The sequence below is a fragment of the Rhinolophus hipposideros genome (assembly GCF_964194185.1).
Source record: "Rhinolophus hipposideros genome assembly, chromosome: 15".
Classification (NCBI taxonomy): Eukaryota; Metazoa; Chordata; class Mammalia; order Chiroptera; family Rhinolophidae; genus Rhinolophus; species Rhinolophus hipposideros.
Window position 1 is genome coordinate 685,215 of NC_138061.1, and position 23,576 is coordinate 708,790.

The following is a 23,576-nucleotide window of genomic DNA, read 5'->3' on the forward strand; positions in this document are numbered from 1 at the left end:
CCGGATGGAAGTGAGCTCCACCTAGACCCTGGCTGGACACATGCAGACTGTCGTCTCCCCGGAGCCTGGCCGGCTGCTGGGCCATGACAGACACGTCAACACCTGTGCAATGAATTTACTGAGTTTTGCTATCATGACCGTGGTCTGTGTGTGTGCAAGTGTGTGTATGCGTGAGCGTGAGTGTGTATGTAAGCACGAGTGTGTGTGTGTGTGTGTGTGTGTGTGTGCATGTACTACTAAGAAAGGTCTCCTCTATGCCAAGACATTTAATTCTTTTGGTATTTTTTCTGCTTCTTTTCTTTTTGACATTTAATATATTTTATCCATTTCCACACACAAATTTTCCACATCTCTGAAATCAGCAGCTGCCTTACCAAGAGGCATCTTGATTACATTCGGGCATTGGTTTTCCTTTTCCTTCCTGAGAAGTACAGACAATAACAGCATGTCCCACAACTGACACCCCTTGGTCTGATGAAATCTGGTAAATCTCTAACCCAGTTATAACGGAATCTGCTGGTGCGAGAACTGCAGAGGGGCTGCTGCTTTGCTTCGAGCAGGGCTACACACCGTGTCGAAAACACACTGAATAGCCCGTCTTCTCCAACTGATGAGCCACGTTCATCACACGCCAAGCTCACAGGCTTCTGTGTCTCTTTCTACATTCTAACATGTCTCACTGACCTCTCTCTTTTTCCCGTTTTATTGAGATTAAATGGACACGTAACACTGTCTGCATTTACAATGCACGATGACATGTATTACAGTCATGGCTGCATAATGACGTTTTGGCCAAGGCAGCGCCCACACCAATGGGGGCCTGGGTGGTCCAGTCAGATCCCCGAGGAGCTGGACACGTCCTGCAGCCTGGTGACATCAACGCCCGACTCGTGCGTGTGCGGTGCTGGTGTGAACACACCTACTGCACTGCCCGCGTGTGAAGTGCACCGCCCGCCACCAGGCGCACTGAGGACACGTGATGACAACGAGCACGTCACTGGGTTATGTTTCTCTGTACTTCCTTCCTTATCTTACAACGTACTCTCTCTTCTTAGAAGAAAAGCAACATGCCACTCACACACACGTCGTGTCTGCCTCGGGCCTTGATGGCACGCCGTCTCTTGTGCAGATTGAATGTCCTGCCGTTTGTACAGTGACGTGCTGTGCCGGCCGTGGCCCAGGAACCGCGGGTTGTGCCATACGGCCCAGGTGTGTGGGGGGCTGTGCCGTCTACGTTTGTGTCTGGGCCTCTGTGACGCTCGCACGACGGGAAAATCGGCCCACGACGCAGTTCTCAGAAAGTGTCCCCGTCGGTAAGTGGCACATGGGTGTGCCATGAAACGATCAAAGTTAGTTACTATCCATCACCTCATAGTTAGACATTCTTTCCTTCTGATGAGAACTTTTAAAATCTACTCTGGTAGCCATTGTGAGGTGGACGGCATGTGTGGTGACCCCGGCCATCTGCCCACACCCCTGGTCACTACTGCCACATGCTTCACGTCCCACAGCTTTGTGATGCATTTTCTGTATCTGCTAAAGCAGTCCCCTCCCGTTACGCTTCATTCTCAGAATTTTCCTGGCCTCCACTTGCGTGTCCATTTGCCTGTGCTGTGGAGATCTGAGGCAGGGGCCAAGAGCCCAGCTGTTTGCAGATGTGGACGTACCCACCCAGGGGTGACTCGGGCTCGGTCCACCAGCCGCAGCAATCATGCCTCCCTTTGGCAGCTGGCCTGGGGCATCCAGCAGCCGCCTAGAAGAGACCTGGGAAACCTGGTGTGGCTTCCGGGAAGATTTCCTCCAACACGAAGCTGCCCGGGAGCAGGAGCGCCCCAGCCAGATCCTGTCTCCAAACACCACCCTCCAGCAAAAGCAGCACACTCCTCGGAGGCCCAGCCGGGAGAATATGTGAGGAGCTGCCGACGCGGCTCGTAGTAGAGCCAGAAAGTCAGGACGTCCGAGAGCAGCCAGGTGGGCATGTCCGGGAGCTGAGACTCCCAGGACCTGAGCCGGGGAGCAGAGCACCGCACAGGGTCGGACTGTAGCCCACGAGTGACGTGAACGTCCAGAGTCCACACTGACAGAGATGGACAACATAGTGAATAAATAAACGGGGACAGTTACCGAAGAATCTCTAACACTCAGATGCCCCTGGCGGTGCAGCTTGGTCACCCCGAGTGGGGGCGGACCTGGTGACTCCTCTAGAAAAGTGTCCTCAGGCATGTTCTCCAGAGTCTGGCCTCAACCCCCATCCCACTCACCCCACATGACAATGACAGCACACATCGTGCCCACAACTAGCGGTCCCTAGTCTGCCACTGCTCAGCTTAAGGAAAGACTGCAGCCTGTCTCTGACCTAGGTTTTCTCTTCAAGGATAGAAAACAAGACAGAGAGCGACAGGATCAATGTTTAAGGCCTTTGCACATCCCGAGCGAATTCCAAAACATGTTCCCAAGCCCTTGGAAGCCTTCTGAGTCCAGTGATGTCTGAGGCGGGAGTGCACAGAGCCGCCATTGTGCAAGGGACAGGCAGGGCCACATGCGACAGACACCCAGTCACATACCGCCCATGGGAGGAGCGCTGCAGAGAGGCAGCACCAGGGGAAGGGGACACAGCTGACGAGCCCGGACAGCCACTGTGGGCCCAGCTGGCCCTGGTAGCCCAGGGTCCCAGGCGGGCAAACCAGCCTGTGGGTGACAGCCCAGACACTGGCCCCACACGCTCGCTTTGAAGCGCTCTGGTCGTGGACTAGATTTGGGGTGACGGCGAGTGACAGCTGTCTGGTGAGTGCAGGAGTCGCAAGTGAAGCATGGCAGGTGCTGTTGGGACCAAGAACTCAAGTGTGGACTGGCAGGCCAGCCTGGCAGGAGCTTGGGGAGGAGCGAGTGGCCTCGGCACTGCCCCGCTGGCCTGGCCTCCCACAGCCCAGGAGCCTGCCTGGGTCTGACGCCCCTTCAGAAGGGGCTGAGGCACAAAAGCCAGGGTCAGGGTGGGAGGGGCCCTACGGGGAGAGGAAGGGCAGACTGGCTGCCCGGCTGAGGCCACACTCAGGGGACAGAGGGGGTGGGAGCACCAGTGAGTGGGGGACTGTCCACTGGGGCAGGTCAGCAGGGCTCCCACAGAGAACGACAGAGTGCTCGGAAACCGAACTTGGAAACCGAGTCACAAGACATTCAAGTCTGTACTTTGTTCTCAAAACAAAAATAAACAAAAACGGGTACGACCAGACAAGCAGGGCCAGGAGTAGCTCTCATGTTCCCACAGCTGGAAAACTGGCTACCTGAGCCTGCAGCCTCGGTGGTCCTGATGGGAAGAGGCGTCGAGCCCCAGACCAGCCCGGCCACCCTTCCCAGCCGCGAACGCCACAAATCTCGGGGCAGCCCAGAACTCTGCACATCTGGGCACCAGGAAGGTGAGAGCTGGTCCACACATGAGCACAGGCTCATCCATCCCTGCCACTTCCTGCCAGGACAGTTCACACGTGGCTCTAACAGCAACACTCCCGACCTGTCAGTACAGGTCCCGCTGCTCCTCAGCCTGTGGGCGGCTCTCTGGCAAACCTCCAGGGCTGTCAGCTGGCAAGCAGCATGAAGGTACCAGGGCTCCAGCCGCAGTCCCAGGAAGGCACCCTCACGGCTGAGCGAAGGGCAGGAAGGCCCTGTGACAGCTGACAGCAGGAGGGGCTCCCTGGTGCTTGGAGACGGCTGCTCAGAGAACCCTCTTTCCTCGGGAACACCGTCCCTTGTCCCCTCCTGGCAGTGGGTGTCACTGCCCTTTTCTTGAAGGCTGGAGAGTGCAATGGCCAGGCCAGCCTCCTCTGTACCCCGTCCAGTTCTAGGTGGGCACAAGCTCCCCAACAGGCGAAGCGAGGCCCCCGGGGCATCCAAACCAGCTGCGGTCGCCCCAGCCCCCCTGCTGGGGAGGCACTGGAGAGTCAGGAGGGGCCATGTGGTTGGAAGGTCTCCCAGAGCGCAAACAGGAGGACACAGAAGGCACGCTCTGGGGCTCAGGGGACGCGGCATGGGCGCCGTGGGCAGCCTCTGGGAGGGGCCCAGAAAGAGAAGGAGAGGAGCCTGCGGGGGCTGGGGGTGGGGGACTCCTGGCTCCTGCAGACGCTGGGGCCACCCTGCAGGCTTTGCACTATGGCCGGGGCTCCTCCCAGGTCAGCTCCGGGCCAAAGGTCCACGATCTCGCCCTGGGCCACAGCAGCGCCGCATCTGACCCAGAAGCAAGGACCCCGCCAGGCCTGGCCCCCCGCTCCCGTCTGTGACGCAGACTCGGGAGGGACCCAGGGACAGGCAAGCTCTTGCACTCCTTGCCAGCCCATGGGACCCCTCTTTACAATCCATGCTCCGCTCTGTCCCTCACTCCCTGTCCCTCATAGAGGCCGTCACTTTCCCACTCACATATTTTTAAAACCAATGTACACTAACGAGCGATACACGGAAAGTAGTTTATATTATAACAGCGCCCGTTTACATGTGAACTGTTACATTCACACAGGCGCATGCGCAGTCTCCATCTTGGACCTGTAAAAACCCCAGCAAACACCGTCTTTACAAAGAGCCCTGCGCTGTCAAGAACGTGAAAAACACTGCGTCCCATCGGCTCTCAGTCTCTACGGAGAACATCCAGTCAGACAGAAGTCATGAAAATGAGCATTTCCATGCTCTGATTCTTTTTTCTTACATTTCAGCCTCAAACATCTGGTTCAGACGGCTAATGACAAGCTGTTGGAAAAGAATACTTTGAGCAAAAGTATTACTGTTGCGTAAGGTGACCTTAATTTAAAACTGAGGCACTTCAAACACCTACAGCTCAGTGCTGGCGGGGCGGTGGCGGTGGGGGAAGAGGGAGAGGTACAGACACACCCGATGACGTGACATGGGCTTGGTGGCAGTCAGGTGGCCGGTGGCTTGGCCACTCCCAGCTCTGCGCCTGGCGGCAGCAGGACCCATACCACCATCCTTCTGTTGCTGCAAGTTCCCTGGGCTCCAGCCCCGACTCTGGATGCCAGGAGGCCGTGCCTGGCACCCATCTCAGCAAGGGCAGGGGGTGGGTGTGGGGACAGCAGCTGTCAACAGCCGCCAGGCGGGTCCTCTGCCCAACAGCAGCAGCAGGCCCCCGGAGGCAGGATCAGAGACCGCCACTCCTTCCCTGGGCCCATGAAGCCTGACCCTGGGCCCTTCCTAGGAGCCGCCTGTCTTTAAAACTTCCTTTTCTGATTAAACTAGCAAGAGTCGTTCTGCGTACTGTGACTAGAGCCCTGCGCTGACAAACAGCTAATCCGCCACATCTTGCAGGCCCCACCGTAACAGGGCTGCCCCACTGCTCGCTCTGGCACACAGCCTGGTTAGGCTGGGATGGTGCCACTCCCTGGGGCACGCTCCATCCCCGGTGCAGCATGGCACAGGGCAGAGCTCTTAGTCTTTGGGGGGGGTCCCCGTGGAACCAGTGAACATCCCACGTCCTGGACGTGGGTGCCACGCTCACCGTGGGAGCCAAGTTTCCGCTCTGCTGGAAGCGCCCCGAGGGGAGGGCCAGGGCCCGGCATGTCACGCAGAAAGGTCCAGGGCTGCTGTGGGCAGAAGCCAAGCCCACCGTGCCAGCCGAGCCCCGAGAACGGCCTGGCGACTGTCAGCTTCCAGCTCAGGCTGCCTTGGATCACCCCCAAGGGCAATCCACGCCCTTGACCTTCAGGGGCTCCTGGCAACTCAGCAGCAGCAGGGGGGCCACCAACAGCCTTATAGGCAAAGAAATAGTGGGGACACTGACATGTCAGTGATTCCACAAAATGCTCCATTTTTCACCCAGTCTGTCCCGCTCACACTGGTCAAGACAAGGCAGCGGGGGCCACACAGACGCATGTGGAAGGACCCAGGGCTGGCGGCCGCCGCTGGCCCTAACGGGTTGAGCCAAACTGCCCCGAAGTCAGCAGTGTCCACACGCCCCGGGGGCCAGGACCGGCTGCAGATCACCCTCTGGGATCAGACAGGTAAACGGAGCCTGTGCGGTGCGGATTAATCCAGGGCCAACCGGGGCATGTGGGCTGCGCTGGGGGCGGCTCCACGAGAGCTGCCAAGTGGGAAGTTTCTAACGAACATCCTTCCCAAGTCCGCTCCTGAAGATGGTCCCGTGGACTTGCTGGTCGCAGGTCAGGAGGAGGCAGCTCGCCTGAGCGAGTGCAGTGTGCTGGCCAGGGCACGCTGACCACGTCCCCGCACGTGCAGGGCTCAGGGACGGCATCGGCTCAGAGAAGCGGCCGCTGGAGGCTGCCTCACTCCTGCTGCACACGTATTCAGGCAGCAAAGTCGAGGCACCTGGCGGGGACCCCCACCCGGTGCCTGGTGCCCAGAGGAGACAGCCCAGAGTGTGGTCGTACAGGAGAGGGACCCAAAATCAGGGCCACACGCCACTGTGCCCACACAGGTGACTGAGGAGAAGGGCAGCTGCATCGGCCGGTCACCAAAATGCAGTCTCTGCTCAAGAACAAGTGAGAGGAAAGTTTGGGGTTGATCAAAAACAAGGAGAAATAAGGCGAAAGACAGAGAAGGAAATTCCCTCACCAAAGGCTACAGCAGTGATGTGATTTTCAGGAAAACCTTCTGTCCGATTTAATTCTAAATGCAGTCAATACAAAAAGTAGGAAAAACAGCAGAGAAAAATAAAGGAAACCAAAAGTTGGTCCTTTAAAAAGAAAACTGACACACCTGTCGCTAGACTGACAAAAATCAGCAGCCTCCAATTACTGAAACTGGGAATAAAAGAGCGAGCACTACCACCAACCTCACAAACAGAAAGGTTACAGGGAAGGCACTGAACACAGTGGCCAACGGGGTAACCCGCACGAGACACACACTTCCAAAAGGAACTCAGAGGAAATGGGACACCTGAATAGACCTGCAGCAAATGAAAACAGTAGGAATAACTTAAACAAAAGAAGCGCACGACTGAAACCTACAAACATCATTGAAAGAAATTACAGTGGATCTACACAAAGGAGACATCCTGGGCCAGAAGGCGTAACGTGCAATCCCTGCGGGAGTCCCAGCAGTCCCCCTCGGGCTGACAAGCTAACCCTAGACTCCACGTGCAGATGGAAGGGACAACAGCCCACACATTGAACAAGAACAGAGCTGGAGGACTCCCACGTCCTGATGTCAAAACTTACTAGCAAGCTACAGTCGTTGAGAGAGAGGTGCTGTCACAGGACGGACGTACAGATCACGGGGACGGGACTGAGAGGCCAGGGGCAAACCTGGGTGTTTCTAACCAGGGGCCACAACAGTTCCGTGCGGGAAGAACAATCTTTTCCACAAGCTGGGACAACCAGACATCCTTATCCAAGGAGACAGCACCCTACCTCACACCATATATAAAAGTCAGAACAGAGCGAAGACCGAAATGTAAGAGCTAAAGTCATGTCTCAGGAGAAAAGATAGGGGTAAATCTTTGTGACCTTGGATGAGGCCCTGGGTTCTCAGATACGCTATTTGAAGCAGACCCTAAAAAAGTAGATAAAGTGGACTTTATCAAAATTTAAAATGTCTGTGCTTCAAAGGATACTATCGAGAGTGTGAACAGACAACACACAGAATGGGAGAAAATATTTGAAAATCATCACCTGACGAGGACCTGGTACCCAGAACATACAAAGAAAAATTCAACAATGTTTCTTAAATTTGAATGGGCACAGAATCTGAACACGTCTTTTCCAGAGGAGCTGTGTAGTTGCTCAACAAGCAAATGGAAGACACTCAGCATCAGTGTCTACTGTCCGGGCCGAGGGGAAACTGGCACCCCGCCATGGCGGGTGGAAATGCCAAACAGAGCAGCCACTTTGGAACACAGTCTGGCACGTCCTCAAAAGGGAAACAGTGACCATGTGACCCAGCAATTCCGCTCCCAGGGACGTGCCCAAGGGAAGGCTCACACAGAACTGTCCCCAGGTGTCCACAGCAGCACTGGTCCTAAGAGCCAGATGTCCGTCCCTGAGAGCGGACGAGCACAACGTGGCCCACCCACCGAGACCACGTTCAGTCACAGGAAGGAATGGAGTCTGAGAGCCAACACGGACGAGCCGCAAGCCGCGGGGTGAAGGCGTCAGACACAGGACGCATGCTGGTTCCATTTTGTACAAGACATCAGGACAAGCAAATCCGTAAAGGCAGGAGGCAGGCTGGTGGCTGCCAGGGTTTGTGGGGCAGGAGGGATGGGAGTGAGTGCTAAGGGTGCTGGTATATTTTAGGGGACATGAGAATACGCTGGAATTGGACAGGGACGACTGCAAAACCTTGTGAATATACGTACGAAACACTGAACTGTACACACTAAAAGAGTGAATCGCACGGTATCTGAATTTTGTCTCAAGTTTTAAATCCGTGCAGGCAGTGCAGACTTCCAAATGGAACGCCTCTCTGCCCAGGGCGGGCCCTCGTTCGGGGCCCTAGGGGAAGACGCAGGGCGGAGTGCCGAGTCAGCCCCGTGACAGCCGTGCCAAGGCCAGACGCGCCGTCCCTCGCGTGGTGACAGGTACTTCCTCCCAGCCCAGAAGGTACTTCTCCCCCTACTTATAGCGCTTCAGCAGTCCGGAATCAGAAGACCACGCAACAGCGAGAGGAAGGGGACTCATGATGGCACAGGGTGCGACCAGCACAGGGGCCCCGCCTGCCGACCAGGCTGCTGTTTCTACCAGCTAAAGTCTCAGTAGCCACGTGTGCGTCCAGTCACCACTGAACATTTCATGCATGTCAGGCGAGGACCCACTAACTTCCAGTGACCGCAAATGTGTGGGAAGAGTATGGGCTGCCTGAAAGCAGGCAGGAATCCCGGGGCCCTGGGGGGCTCTGCCCAGCCTGGCCGGGCCCCCAGGGTGGCAGCTGGGCAGCGGCTGCCACGCTCTTCTCAGAGACCTGGAGTAAAAGGCCCCTTTTGGGCTGTGACCCTGCACACAGCCATCTGTGTCAGACGACTGACATGGCAGCAGAGCCCCGGGCGATCCTCCCTCCTGGCAGCCACTCTTGCTCTCACTGGCATCTTAACTGAAGCGTGGTCTGACCCACCACGATGATCGCACAAGCTGTCACGGCCTGAGCCCATGGTCACCTCAACTAAGGAGCCGACAGTATCCTGGAGCCCTCACTCCACAGCCGGACTCCGAGGAGAGCTCTTCCCGGGGGGGTGGGGGGACTTGCTCGCAGCAGGACCGTCCCAGGGCACCTGGCCCGAGCACTGGCCACCGACCAGGCGACCAGGGACGGAAGTTCGTGGCGTTGCACCACGGCTCTGCACTGGCCAAGGCTCCCAGGGCTCAGCTGAGGACGTCTGCACACAAGACACAGAGCCGCCCACAGACCAAGTGAGGACCACGGCCATCTCAGGAGGGAAGGCTGGCCGGACCTCTGGTGTCAGGGCACATGGAAGAAAAGACGCATGGGGGACGCACACGCTGAGCCACAGGACAGATGGCTCGGTCGGGAGCCCTGCCACACAGCACTCTGCACAGACGCATGAACGCAGCCCTGAGAAGGGCCAGGACCCTGCAACTCAGTGTCAGAGGACCCAGGTGGAGCCCTTCAGCAAACCCTGCGATTAGTCGTGTCCTTATCAAACCAGATCTACTGATAACTTAGATACAAGATCTGTAAGGACTGCACACGTCTAAAATAAAAGTCCTAGAAACGCCAAGAAACAAGTCTCAAAAATGACACAAGTAACCAGGTAGACGCAAATTACGTGACAACAGGTGTCACGCTACGTCCACTGAGTGGCCACACTCAAAGTCTGAACTCTCCCAAGCAGTCGAGATGCAGGACAGCCAGTGGGTGTGTGTGTGTGTGACGTACACGTGAAGACGTCAGATGACATGCACACGCATGTGGGACCCCCGTACGTGCCTCTGCTCGGACACGCTGGACAGCAGCCCGAGCGAGCCTGCGCTCCCACCGGCACCCAGGGATTCCAGCTACGTGCCCGGGAGGCGAGTGGAGGGCTTGGGGCTCAGCGCTTGTGACAGCAAGAAGCGGGACGCACTGTCACTGCCATCGGTGTTCCGTGAAGACACATCAGCATGATCTCTCAGGGGCCGAATGGCCGCAGCAGAGAAAATGCCAAGTAAGGCTCACAGTGCGAGGGGGAGACAGCAAACACAGGACAGGAGAGGTGACTGGCATGAGCGCGCTGCGGGCGGGATCCATGGATTTCGTGACCTCAGCAGCCTGCATGGGACAAGGACGGGCTGGCCCGGGGGTCCCTGTGCTCCAGGAGGCCCAGACGCTGAGACAGACGTGTGCATGCAGGGCGCTGCTTCCCATTCGGGACAGACCAGCACATGCATGCGGGCCTGGCAGCCCCACCGGGCGCCAGGGGCACACGCGAGCCCAGCCAACGTTACCCGACTTAGGAACCGGACTTTCTTCAGGAAAAGCAACAAGCTGCTGGGGTCAAGTTCCAGGAGGTAAGTGCGTGTTTATTCCTTTACAAAATGTGAGAACTTGGCTCCTCACCGTCGCCCAGATCCGGAAAGCAGCCACTCTCGAACCTGCTGTGCTGGCTGCGTTCAGGTCCAAATGCCACGCAGAACACGGCCGAGGCCCCCACAGGCCTTGGGGGCCCTCATGTGATTTTCTCATTATAGGAAACTGTAATTATCAAGGTTATCAAGGCTCACAAACCTCAGTATTCTCCCAGAAACGAGGATAAATGTTTAACTTTCTCCCCAAGTGGGATTTTATTGTATTAAAGAACAGAGATGGCAGGTACACATGTTGGTGCTTCTGAGGTTGTCGTCCGTGGCTCCTGGGAGGTGCCTCACAGAGGACCCCTCTCAAGGGCCGGGCACCTCGGGGTCCCCCCCACCAGCACCCGTCCTCTCTGACTGCGTTTCCCTGAGGGGCTCTGGGTTCCTCACCCCATGCCTGGCCCCAGCCCCCTCTTCCCCTTCCGGTCTGACTCACTGATCAGCATAGCAGGTCCGGAGGCCCAAGCGGGCGTGCAGGAGGTTAGCTGGCCATCTGTGCTCTGGGCCCACACCCCAGGGGGACAAGGACAGGACCCCGCAGCTCAGTGCATCTTTCCCAAGGCTGCAGAAGTGGGGTCCTCAGTGGCACCCCCAGTGTGCCACAGGATAGGGGTTCGAGCACAATCGGCTTCCGCCCCGCCCACGCTGGCCACACGGCTTCCCAAGCAGCCCAGCTCCACTTCCTGCCTCTGCTCCTGCCCGGAACTGACCCCAGTGGCCACCCCTTCCTTACGTCTCTGGTAGCTCCCATGCTCTAAAGCCTTTGGGCTCCAGCCCTGGCCGCTTGCTCTCAGAGACCCCCTGTGGTCTCCATACCCAGAGCACCTCTCAGTGTCCTCAGGCACCCTCAGGTCCGTCTCCCGCTGTGCCAGGCTGCCCAGGTGCAAGGGCCCCTCTGTCCTGAAGGTGGGCTGTGCCTCATCCCGGGGAGACCAGGAGAGCAGGAGCCCCTGCCTCGAGGGGTACAGCGCCTAGGACGTGCAAGGGGACCATAGCTCTGGTCTGCTGGCTCCTGGGGCCCCACTCCTTGTACCCCCAGCATGGCCTCTTGAAAGTGCCCTCCCCAGACTCCCAGGATGTCCCTCCCAGGCCCCTGGCCTCAGCCCAGGCCCCTCCCTTCTGTCTGCTTTTGCCCAGGACATCGCTTCCTCTCCAGGCTTTATCCTGCAGACCCTCTGTCTTAGTCCAGGACTGACGGGGGAGGCATGGGAGCAGGGAAGGCAGCATACAAGGGGTCTCGAGGCCTCCCCCAGGGGCCTGCTCCCAGCGCGAGGCCGCTGTGCCAGCCAATTTGGAGAGTGGTGCTGGGAGCACAGTATCGGAAGGCTCCAGAGTGCTGCCTGCTGTGCCTCCAGCCCCTGAAAGGAGCCCTGCTCCAAAAAGGCGCTTACTAAATATGAGTGGATGGGAAGCCCAAGGCCACCGGGACCAGATAGCAATAGTCCCTAAAAATAAGCTCTCCTGGCCCCTCGTCACACACACACCTGCAGACACTGCCAAGGCTGAACCTGGGCAGCACAGCAGAACCGCCCAAAGCCTGGAGGCTGGGAAAGGGGGGCCCACCAGGCTGGTCTGCATGGAGCCCCAACCCCCTGCCTCAAGAACTCCCCTCTAACAGCCCCAAGTGTCCCCCAGGGTGACATGTGTAAGGACAGAGCTGTGCAGGGGTTCAGAAACATAGATGGTCCCCACCTGGCCCTGGGGACCATCTCAGACAGTCATCCAATTGGCCACCGGGATCTGCTTTTGTTTCTAGCTTGGTCAGTCTCCACTGCTCACCCCGTTGCTCGCAGCATTAATAGCTCACACGCACACACACGCACACACGTACAAGCACACGTACGCATGCACACATGAGCACACACGCACACACAATGCACACACCACATGCACACGTGTGCGCATGCACACACACGCAGCCCAGCCTCCCCTCTCCCACCTGGGCTACGCACGGTGTCTGCCGCCTGAGTGCAGCACCAAGAGTAAAGACGGCGTTACAGCAAAAACAGGAAGTTGCAACAGATCTGAAAAACTGTAACAGTGATGAAGGAGAAAATAAAAGCACCACGTGTGTCCCCACAAATTTGTTTGTTACTTGAGCAGATGTCATCCTTAACAGAATGACTCTATCTGAAAGTAAGCCCCAGGTGACCCCAAATCGCCCCAAATCACAACATGGCAAACAGATGGTGCTCTGTGCTCAGGTGTTAGACTGGACAGAGCAGGTACCCGCCGATGCTCCCCAGCTCAGCCTAGGACCCAGAACAGGTGCAGGGCGCCAGGAGGCATCTTTGGGCAAACCAGGCTCAGTGGGTCTGTGTGCACCTCCCCCTCCCGGCTGCTGTCAGGCTCCGAGGACGCTGCAGAAGGAGGCCTCCTGAGGGTTGGAGAAACCAGCTCTCGGTCCACACACAGTTTCACCCACGGGGTCAGAGCTCCCGACCCGACTCCCCACTCTCACCATTTACAGAGCCAGCAGGTACCCACCAACGGTCACCCAAAGGCCTAAGAAGGCAGGGCAGGGTGCTCGGAGCTGGGGTCCGTGCTGGGGTCGGGCGGCTGCCCCCAAACATCCTCAGGACCCATCCTCCTTCAGCTGCTCTGTGGAGCCTGAGACGAATGAGCACTTGGCTGATAAAGCTGCAGCCCAACGAGACCCGACACAGCCCCTTCCCAACAGGCAGCCCCATCTCCAAGGATGACCAGGCCCAACAGGGGAGGGCCACCTGCCATGGGGACCAGCAGTGGGGGCGAAGAGATGACCACCAGGTCTGGAAGAAACGGTCCCTGAGATGCCAAGTCTGATGGAGACAGCTGGAGGCCAGGCCTGGCCAGTGAGCACGGCCTCTTGAGCCTGAACGCCTGTCACCTCCATGGGCACAAGAGGTAAAACGTTCTCCCTAAATGAAGAAACAGGACCCAAGCGGTGCCTGCTCTTGTTCTTCTACTAGGAAGCCGCTGGGAGCAGCGGGCCTGACACCTGCCCTCCATCATTCTGTGATGGCATCGTCCTCACCAGATGACAGCCAGGACACGCGTGCCTCTCTGGAAGGTGACAGACCTGCTGAACTTCCCATCCTGTGCAACTTCAGGAACACAGCTGCGAATTCACAGAGATTCCCCAGCCCTGGCCAGGTGAGTGCACTATGGGCAAGCACCCCACAGCAGCGGGGCTCCCAGACGTGCCTGTGAGCCCCGGACCAGGCTAACAGCCACAGACAGCCAGGAGGAAAGGCAAGTGGGACGGGGGGACAGGCGGTGAGGGGGCCGTCACACCCAGCGGCTGGGAGGAGAGAGCCCCCCGCGAGGCACTCTGTGCCCGTCAGGGTTGGTGTCCAGCTGTGCAGGGCCGTGGATACCCAAGTCCCTTCCAGGGAGCCCTGCCTGCCACTGCCCTCTGGTAAGGACCCACACCGCCAGAGGGAGCCACGCCTCTCCCCCCCCCCCCCCCCCCGTGCGGAGGACTGAACGCCCCCCCACGCCCTGACGGGTGGTCTGCGGACCTGGACACGATGGGGCCCAAAGCTCCTTTGATTCCCTATAGGTGTGTCCACTCTGCGCCCACACCCCCCCAGACCCACAGACCCCACGCCTGCCGCTGTGGGCCAGAGGCCTACACACCTGACTGGGATGTCACGTGATGAGAGCCACATCAGCAGTGAAGTCTAATGTGACAGGCACAGAGCTTGTAGTCAATTCAGGGTGGGCAAGCAGAAGCCGCTACACAGAGCTGCTGACAGAGACAATCCCCCGAAAGGAGGGTAAGACCCCGGCTGCCTGAGGAAGGGGCGCCCAGACAGGAGCAGCTTGGGCACAAGCACGGACATGGACCGCGCCTCCTGTCCAGCCAGAGGGCCTGGAGTCACTACAGATGCCGGGTGGGACACGACAGGACCACGCCATCAGCCACAGAAGCACAGACAAGGGGAGCCCACGCTCAGGGGCAGCTGATGGGCCACCCGGCAGCCTGGGCACAAGTGAACACGAGGCTCCCAGTTCACGGAGGCCCTCGGCCGGGAAGCGGGGCACAGAGACCCCCAAGGGAGGGGCCCAGGGCCACCTGACACCGCCAAGGCCACACACCTGCCTGGGCACCCGTTCCTTCCAGTACCTATTACAGCCATCGTGCCAGGTGTCATTCCTGCCCTCCTGTCACGCAGACTGCAAGAGGGATCACACGTGATAAAAGGCAGAGCTGAGCCCAGCATGCACACTTTCCTGTGTCGCTAAAGGTCCCCACAGACCCTGGAGTGTGGCCTCGCACTGGCATTCAAGGCGGAGTTCCCCTCCACCAAGCCGTGGGCCCGAGCCGTGCCTCTTGCTTTTACATCTCCCTCCGTTTCTAGAATAACTGCTGAGAGGTGGGGCAGAAAGGCGGGCTGTCCAAGCCCAGGCCAGAGAGCCTTGAAACAGAGCCAGGCCCGGCCCCTGCCCAGGGGAGAGCAGCGCCCCCAACCTCCAGGTACACTCCCAGACACCAGCTTCCACGCTCGTGTCCAGGCGAGATGAGCCAGGACGGCCTGGTGGACAGGAAGTGACCAGGGCCAGTGTGCAGACAGAGGAGGGGGCAGATTTAGTGTGGGCTTCACGGTGCCAGGGTGGTGCCGGTGGGCAGGGCAGACAGCAGTGCAGATGGCAGGGCAGATGGGCAGAGCAGATAGCGGTGCAGACAGAGGTGCACATGGGCAGGAGCTCGGGGAAAGCTAACGCCACCAACAGGGCATTCTGCTCAGACTGGGAGGGAATGCAGCCTGCAGTCCCCTCCCCACCCCCAAGAGGGTTCCTAGGCCTTGTCAGGACCTTGACGACCTGAGACGACAAGCCCAAGGTCACGACGACCCACTAGTAACAGGCTGGCCCCACGGCCGTGCTCCCACAGGTGAAGTGGATGTCTCGTCTGACGCTGACCTCCTTCGGGGACCCGGGCCAGCTCCACATCATCTCAGGTCACGTGCACACACTGCACGGCCACACAGGTGGCGGCACTCCAGCCTGGCATGTTCTGTTCACCTCCTCCCCGTGTGGAGCCCTTAGCCCCCTTCCACATGTGCCATTTCCATCTCCCAAAAGAAACCTTGTAAATTCAAATGTTAAAGTTTAGAAAACAGTGCCGGCAGCCTCAGAGCGCTTCTCACCAGAGGCAGCAGCAGCAGTGAGTAAAGCACCTGGAAGATCGCGGAAGTCCCGACCGAGAGGCTTTCCCCAAACGGAGGTCCGTGTGTGAGACCACCCGTGTGAGTGTGTCCAGCCCTCCGCAGACTGACGAGGCACAGGGAACCCCAAGGCCTATGGAAACACAGGCAACCCAAATCTTCGAACTTCAGGTTCACGTGAAACACCCATCACATGGTGACATTCCTAGACTGACCTTCTCACCTCCTGCAGAAAGCCAGGGGCCTCAGTGCTGCTTCCATGTTTCAGATACAACCGGGGAGCTGGTGCTTTATCCTCGCTCCTCGTTAAGCTCTCCTCAGTCGCTCTGCCAGGATGTGTGTGACTCTGAGCTCCCCCGCGAGCTCAGACCACTCTGGGAGCAGACTCGCCCTCCTGAGGAGTTCAGTGTCTGGAACTCCCCCGGTTCAAAAACACTGACATGGCATCTGCTTCCCCCCAAACAAGGAGGTCCCTGGAGGGGTCCGACCTTCAGAGTTCTCTGAAATCACTCTGCAGAGAGGAGGGGACCCTGTAGGCCAGGCCGGGGGCTGCCCTCACAGCAGAGGCTGACTCCCCAAACAAGGAAGCATACCGCGGAGCCCCCTCAAGGAGGCCTGGCCAGGCGGGAAGTGGACCTGGAACCCCTGGCCCAGCTCCTCATGCCACAGTCTCTGGAGACTGGTCACGACAGGAAGTCCCAAGTGCCCCAATTCACTGCAGTGGCCACGAAGTACAATGCAAAAGTCACCTTCAGTTCACCTCCCAGGACCCACCATCCTTCTCCCTGAGCTCACTCACGTCAGAAGGGCTCACACATCAGCACAGGGAGGGCAGGGCTGCGCCCGAGAAGTGATGGCCAATGGGTGGCTGAGACACTGCTCTGACTGGCCACCCACCCAGCCCCGTGTGGATCCCCCACCGACTGGACCCCATTCCTGGAACAGGCCCCCTCGAACAGGAGACCCCCTGCCACCCACCGGCCCACCAGCCCAGGCAGAGGCTGAGGCAGTCGGTCAACATTTAAGAAGCCATCACCATATAGTCCGTTAGTGAGCCCTGCTGCGCCCCGAGGCAGCCACCCGCTCCGTCACGCCCTCTCCCACTTCCGGGTCAGTGGGCTCCATCAGGGCAACCCGCTGCAGGCAGGCCTGGTCCAATTTCTGTAACTTCCAAATCCTCCAGGCAAAGGCCTCTTCCCCGAAACCTGGCCAAGGCTACCGCAGGTGGACCCCAGGGGCAGTGCGGGCCCCTTCCCCTGCCCCCTCCCCCAGGAAGGGCTGGAAGTCTACTGCAGGCCATGTGCTGATGGGGTGCACTGTGAGGGCATGCAGGCCCCAAACTCAAGTGGAGGGACTTTCTTGGGGACGTGCCACCATGGCATGACTTCTCAGAGTCACCCAGGCTGAGAAACGGTAGACGTGTCACTGTTTTCCAGGGATGTCCAGCAGAATGACCTGCAGGGCTCACTTCACTGCAGTCAAACAAGCAAAATATTTAATACTTCAAATCGAAGTAGTTCCCCCACTAGTAATGTAAACCCTCCCACAGAGGCTGGAGAACCAATAAAAACAGGAAACCCCGCAGATGAAAATGTGAGCTCTCAGAGGCCAGCTGACAGTGACAGAGAGCACGGCCGTGACATACAGGACATGGGCAGTAGGACCAGGGGACAAGTATGGCTGCAAATAGGTCACCGCCAAGTTGCTTTCTAATTCCAGCCACATGAAAGGCGGGCATGGCGTGATGCTTGTGGAGGGCGGGAGGAGGTATGCAGGGTGTACCCGTGGTTTCCTGAGGCGGAGGAAACAGCACCCAACCGTGCCCGACTCAGGACCACCGGCTTATTTGATCCTACCACCGTGGGGAGGGGCGGGTCCCCATCTACAAACAGCCCCAAACTCGGGCAAAGAGACTCAATTCCCCCGAGAAAGCATACTGAGGTCTCAGGCCGAGGCGGTAACACTCAGTAGAAGACGGCTGAGACCGCTCCAGTGGCGGTCAACCCCATGGGACAATGGCCAGGAGAGCACGGTGGGGAGGGAGCCTGTGAAGAGCACAAGTGGCCAGCCCCCCCACACACACCCCAGAATCACTTAGGGGCTATGTAGACAGCGGAGACCACTGCTGCCCCATCTCTGAAGAGAGCTCTGCCCTGCCTCAGGGAAGGGGCCTGTGCCCTGGGCTTTCCCAGGCGACAGCACTGCATGCTGGGCTCGGGCCTGGCCTGGGGGTCCTCCCTGCCTCCTGGGTGTCCACATAGAGAAGGTACTGGAATTCCCAAGTCTCGGTGAGCTCCCCAGGAGGTAAGTGTGTCTGGAGAAGGGAGGTGAGGTGATGATAAGCGCCCACTGCAAGGCGTCCAGGCAGCCAAGGAAAGAGTCTTTGGAAAAAGACAGATAATAAGTGCTAGGAAGAGGTGGAGACACAGGAGCCTGGGACAGTCCAGGGGCCCTGCAAAGACAAGGCCACTGCGGGGAACAGGCAGCTCTCCTCAGAAGCTCAACATGGCGTCCCCAACCCCTGCAGGCACCCTCCCAGGTATGTGCCCAGGTGTCCACAGGACGCGCACAGCAGCAGGGTCCCTAACAGCAGGTGCCACTATGGAAGGCGGGTGACAAACACTGGGTGGTCAGGCAGGGGACTCGTTCAGTCCTGGACAGGAATGCAGGGCTGACACATGCTACAGCACGGTGAGCTCAGAAAACAGGCCACATATATGATGCCATTTGTGTGAAACGTCCAGAATAGGCAAACCCTTAGGGACACACAGGGGATTGGCGATTACCAGGGCTGGGGGCTTCGGGGGACATGGAGAGAACGAGGAGGGAGGCTGCCGAGACACACAGAGTTTCTTGGTCAGGTACAAAAAATACCCTAAGACTGGCTGGGGATAGCTGCACGACCCTCAATGCATAACGCTGGGCCGGATGCTTTACCTACATGGTGAAGTGTACGGCCTGTGACTGCTGTCTCGGTAAAGCCATCACTAAACAAAAGTCCCTGAAGAAGCAGAGGACCCAGCCATTAGAGGCCGTGCAGAGCAAGTGAGGAAGACGGGAATGGCTCGCTGTCCTCCAGCCCCAGGCTCCGGTGGACCCGCCGGGTCCGGACACAGAGGGCTGCGCAGGGCTGGGGGGAGACGGCTGACAGCGGCCAGCAGAGACCAGAAGAGACCACCCTGCACACAGCGTGCGTTGGAGAAGTGAGGGAGCCCCGCAGCAGCTGGGGGGCACATGGGGTTCAGGGAGCTCTTGAAGTGGGACTCAACGAGGGCAAACTGATGGTGCAGGACGGAGGGGGACAAGTGCCTGAGGCACTGGCCACCAGCGGCCACCTGGGAGGATCAGCAGCAGAGCCCACCGGCCTGCCACCCCGCGTAGAGGGCTGCTCAGGGGCCGACCAAGCAAGAAGGGAAGCCAGCTCTAAAGGGACATTTAGTTCCGAGTACAGCGCAGGACAAAGGCAGAGTGAGGCCGAGCTAGGTCTCCTTCCCAAGAAACAGCCTTACCATGTAAGGGTGGGACGGGCTCCAAAACATGGCCTGGGAGAAGTCACCTCTCAGCTCATTCTTAGCGAAAATGTAAAGAGCCTAAAGCTGGAAACCGTACTTGTCAAAAACCCAGCCATCTCAAGCAAAACAATTAGGTATGTAGCCCTGCCACCCCCTTCCAGGCAAAGGGTAGTGACAGCAGGAGTCTGATGGGGGTTCCAGAACAGCCACAGGGCTCTCTGGGGGTCATCACAATCCTGGATGTCACAGGCACCCCTGGCCTGGGAGATGGTCCTGTGGGTTCGGGAAGGGCACAGCTCGGACAGAGATCCAAGAGTGAGGGCCCGGGAGACCCGGGCGGCGGCTCAGTCGTCACAGTCCTGTTCGTCAGAGCACAACACAGTGAGCTCCCTTGCTGGCCTCCCTGTCTCCCGAGGGAACGGTGGCACCTTCCAGAGGGTGTATGAGGCGGGATGCCATCACTGTTCTGACAGCTTGTGTGACTTTCTCAGGTCCTACCTACCCGTGAGATAAGTACTGGCACTCATAACCCTCACAACCAGTTCTCTCTGGGGTTCTCCATAATTGTTAGAACGTAAGAGGCAAAACTTGCAGAACCAGTGTATTGCACGTATTTACCACACCCTCGTTGGTGACGTCACAGGGTGGGGAGCAACCTGAGGGGCCCTCCTTGGGGAGTCCTGTGGCCTGAGCACTCTGTGGACACCACAGAGCCAGGAGCCAGGAGCGCTGACGAGCTGAGAGCAGCCTGCAACACGACGTGCTCTGTGGACGGCAGGACTTTGGGGCCAAGCCCAGGTGAAAGTCGGCACCAGGGGCCACCTGCAGGTGGGGAGGGGGTGACAAGGCAGGACTACAAGGCTACAAAAGCAGAAACACATCACCCATCAGCCTGCACGAAAGCAAAACGGTATCTTCACAGCACTACTCAGACACCCCTCTCCTCAGACCTGTATCCCTCCAGGGACAGGCCAATGCCCTTGTTTTCCGACACGCGGACACTGGGCAGAAAGAATCCCTCCCCAGGCCTCAGCACCGTCTGAGGAGTGTTGGTCAGCATGGCACGTGTCATGCAAAGACAGAGCCACTGAGCAGATCTTCTGAAACCTCCTATAAACCAAGGAATTACCACTCCTTTCACTCAAGAATTCACTGCTGTCATCGGCCCGGCTTCTCTCCCACAAGCACAACACCAAATCTCAACCAAGGCAGGCGCCTGGGACACAGGTGCCACCGGTCAACGCCCACGCCTGCTGCTGCCACGCCAGTGAAGGCTGCTCCTGCCCGGGAGACCAGGCCACACAGTGAGAAAGCCATGGGTCAGCGGCCGACACCCTCCTGCCCTGAGATCCCAGGCGGCTTGCAGAATCCACACGTGCCAGATGTGAGCACGATGCAAAGCTCCATGCAGCCGCTGGGAAGAAGGGACGTTCAGAGAGCGTGTTGCTAAACACAAGTGAGTTAGGTTACCCACTCCGGTGTCGTCAGACAGGGGCGTGTGTGTGTAGTTGAAACAACAGAAAAGCTGAACCTCAGAATGAAGGATTACTGGAAAGAAGGCTTGCACAGCACGGTTCTTTTCCCTTGGAGCCCAAAGCCCAGCATGCTGACTTTTGCTGCCATTTCTGTGGCTCTGAAGCCACAGCTAACGGGTCTGAACCACCGAGCAAAGCCCTGGGCGAGTGGCGCGGGGACCGGGAACAGAGCGCTCACTGTGCAGACGCGACCGGCCGGCACCTTTGAAGAAGGAGCGAAACGCGGCGGTGGACGCACTTGTCTGTGACGGAGTCGGGCGTCCGTCAGGAGGGGTCACCGCGGCCTGGGGGTTAGAACAGAGCCCGCCGGCCTTTGTCACTGCGGCCGCCTGGCCGGTGCTGGCCGCACTCACCGAGCCCCCGGCCCGGGGCCGCCGGCAAAGTGGGGGGGCGGGGGCGGCACGCGGGGAACCCCGTCACGCGCGGGTCGGGTTCCGGCCGTGGGGCCGCGCCCCCCGCTCACCGGGAGGGACGGGGCAGCCCAGGCCCGGCCACGGCGCCGCCCGTGTCACCACCTTTGCTGGAACAGGCGGCGCTTGGGCTGCAGTTGAAGGACCGGCGGCGGTGGCTCCGGCCGAACTAGGTCAGCGGGCTGCGCGGGGCGCGCGGCGCCGGGCCGGTGGGGGCCGAGGAGGCGGCGGCCCCGGGCGCTCAGCGTCCCCTCCCGGCCCTGGAGAGCCTCGGCGCCCTTTCCCTAAGCAGGGGGGTGCTGCGGGGTCACCGCGCCCGTCGGCCGGGAGGTAGGGGCAGCGGGTTCCGGGCCGAGCGGGGCGCCGGCTACCGGGGGGGGCGCCGGTTATCGGGGGGGGGGCGCCGGCTACCGGGGGGGCGCGCCGGCTACCGGGGGGGGCGCCGGCTACCGGGGGGGGGGGGCGCCGGCTACCGGGGGGGGCGCCGGCTACCGGGGGGGCGCGCCGGCTACCGGGGGGGGGGCGCCGGCTACCGGGGGGGGGGCGCCGGCTACCGGGAGGGGGCGCCGGCTACCGGGGGGGGCGCCGGCTACCGGGGGGGGGGCCCCGGCTACTGGGGGGGGGCGCCGGCTACCGGGGGCCAGACCCGAGCGCGGGCTCCGGGGCAAGAGCAGGGACCAGCCCTGAGCGGGTCCGCGGACGAGCAGCGGCACCGGCTCCGCAGCCCCGACCCCGGCGACGGCGCCCGCCCGCGGCGCCCACGGGCTGCGGCCGGGGCGAGGGCCGCAGGGTCCCGGGAGCTCGCGCCGGGGCCCAGGCTCCACCCCCGGGCTCGGGGCCCGCGGCACTTACGTCGTCGAACAGGGAGCCCACGTTGGCCGTGACCAGCAGCACCGCGGTGCTCGGGGCGGCCGCCTTCCCCGCCATCGTGGCCCGGCGGCCGGCAGGGGCGTCCACGGGCCGCGCGTCAGCTGCGCCGCGGGGCGGCCCCGGGGCGCATCGCGGGCTCGGCGGTTCGGGCCGGGCCTGGCCGGGGTCCGGCCGCGCGCTCGCTCGCTCGCTCTGCCTGCTCCGCGGCCCGCGCCGTCGCTCCCCAGCCGCGCTCACCGCGGCCCGCGCGCAGCCATTGGGAGCGCGGCCGCCCGTCCCGCAGCGCCGCCGCCGCCGCCGAGAGCTGAGCTCAGGCCCGCCCCGGGCCCGGGACAGGGCGTGCAGGGGCGGGGCGTGCGCGGGGCGGGGCCTGGGCGGGGCCTGGGCGGGGCCTGGGCGGGGCCTGGGCGGGGCCTGGGCGGGGCTGCGCGGGGCGCTCCTGTGTCAACCTGGGCCGCTCCTTGGCGGCACTCCTGTCAGTCAGCGGCCGCCCACCTCACCCTGGCCCGCCCCGCGCCGCGGCTACGTGCTGACTCCGCCCCCGCGTCGCTATGACGTCACGGCCCTGTTCGGACGGCACCTCTTAAAGGGGCCGCGTGCAGCTCCTAGTCTCCGACCCGGCCACGGCCTCCCTCCCGCGGCTTGTGCTGTGCATTTCCGGCCGAGCTTGGCGGCACCCCCGGAACCGGCGTTTGTGGCCCCGCGCCTGCGGGTCTGGACCCTCCGAAGGGGAAGAAAGAAGAGGCCAGGCCGGGACTGGGTGGGGCTCAGCGCGGAGCGTGCAGCCGGGACCAGGTGGGGTCCGGAGGGCACAGGTGGCCGACGAGGGGCACGATGTGCGCGGCAGGTGGGCGAGGCCCTCCGCTAGGGCGCAGGGGCGGGAGCTGAGGACCCTCTGGCCCAGGCACCCAGCGGCCCCTGGAAAGGCCCCAGCTTGTAATGCTCAATGTCCCAACAGCTACACTTGCAAAAGTGTAACACTTGCCAAAAGTAACATTAGCGACACACTTTATTCAACCCGAGAGATACAAGTATCATTCAACATGTAACCAGCATTTAAACATTATGAGCGCGCTTTTCCACAGCGAGACGGTGAGCAGCACGGACACGCGCAGCGTCTCAGTCGGCACAGCGCCCCTCCAGTGCTCAGAGCCACGCTTGGCGCGGCTGCCCAGCTGCATAGGGTCGCTATTTTGGGGTGCAGAGTGGCACAGACAAGAGCAAAGCCCCTGGCACTGGACTCCAGCAAGGCCAGCCTTCAGCTTCTAAGTAAATGGCAGTGCCCAATGGCATCAGGCAATGTGCATGCTGTTCTATTAAAACAGAGGGACAGACACCACCTGCGGGGGTTGGGGGGACACTGAGCAGGCTGTGTGGGCCACCTGCCCTCACTAAGGAAGGCAACACCTCTACTTGTCAACCCACCTGAGGGCCCTGCTTGCAGCAGCACTTGACCTCAACATCAAAACCCAAAGCCCAGTTCAGTCCGCGGATGTGGGCAATGGATTGAGCAGTGTCCCCCTAAAATTCATAGGCTGGGTTGAATCCCCAGCCACCAGTGTGGCTGCACTTGGAG

At 60.2% G+C, this 23,576-nt stretch overlaps 1 protein-coding gene across 2 annotated transcripts in view; it reads right to left on the minus strand.

Annotated features, from left to right (window-relative positions):
- INPP5A (inositol polyphosphate-5-phosphatase A) overlaps nucleotides 1-22,266 on the minus strand; it is a 163,515-nt gene extending 141,249 nt beyond the window's left edge. Inside the window, exon 1 of one of the 2 annotated variants that reach the window (XM_081073879.1) lies at nucleotides 21,983-22,266. In XM_081073879.1, the coding sequence (XP_080930005.1) occupies nucleotides 21,983-22,057 (75 nt within the window). In that variant the 5' untranslated portion in view covers nucleotides 22,058-22,266. The remainder of the gene's footprint in view (nucleotides 1-21,982) is intronic. The other variant, XM_081073880.1, reaches the window with a different exon arrangement.
- Between the last annotated feature and the right edge of the window lie 1,310 nt (nucleotides 22,267-23,576).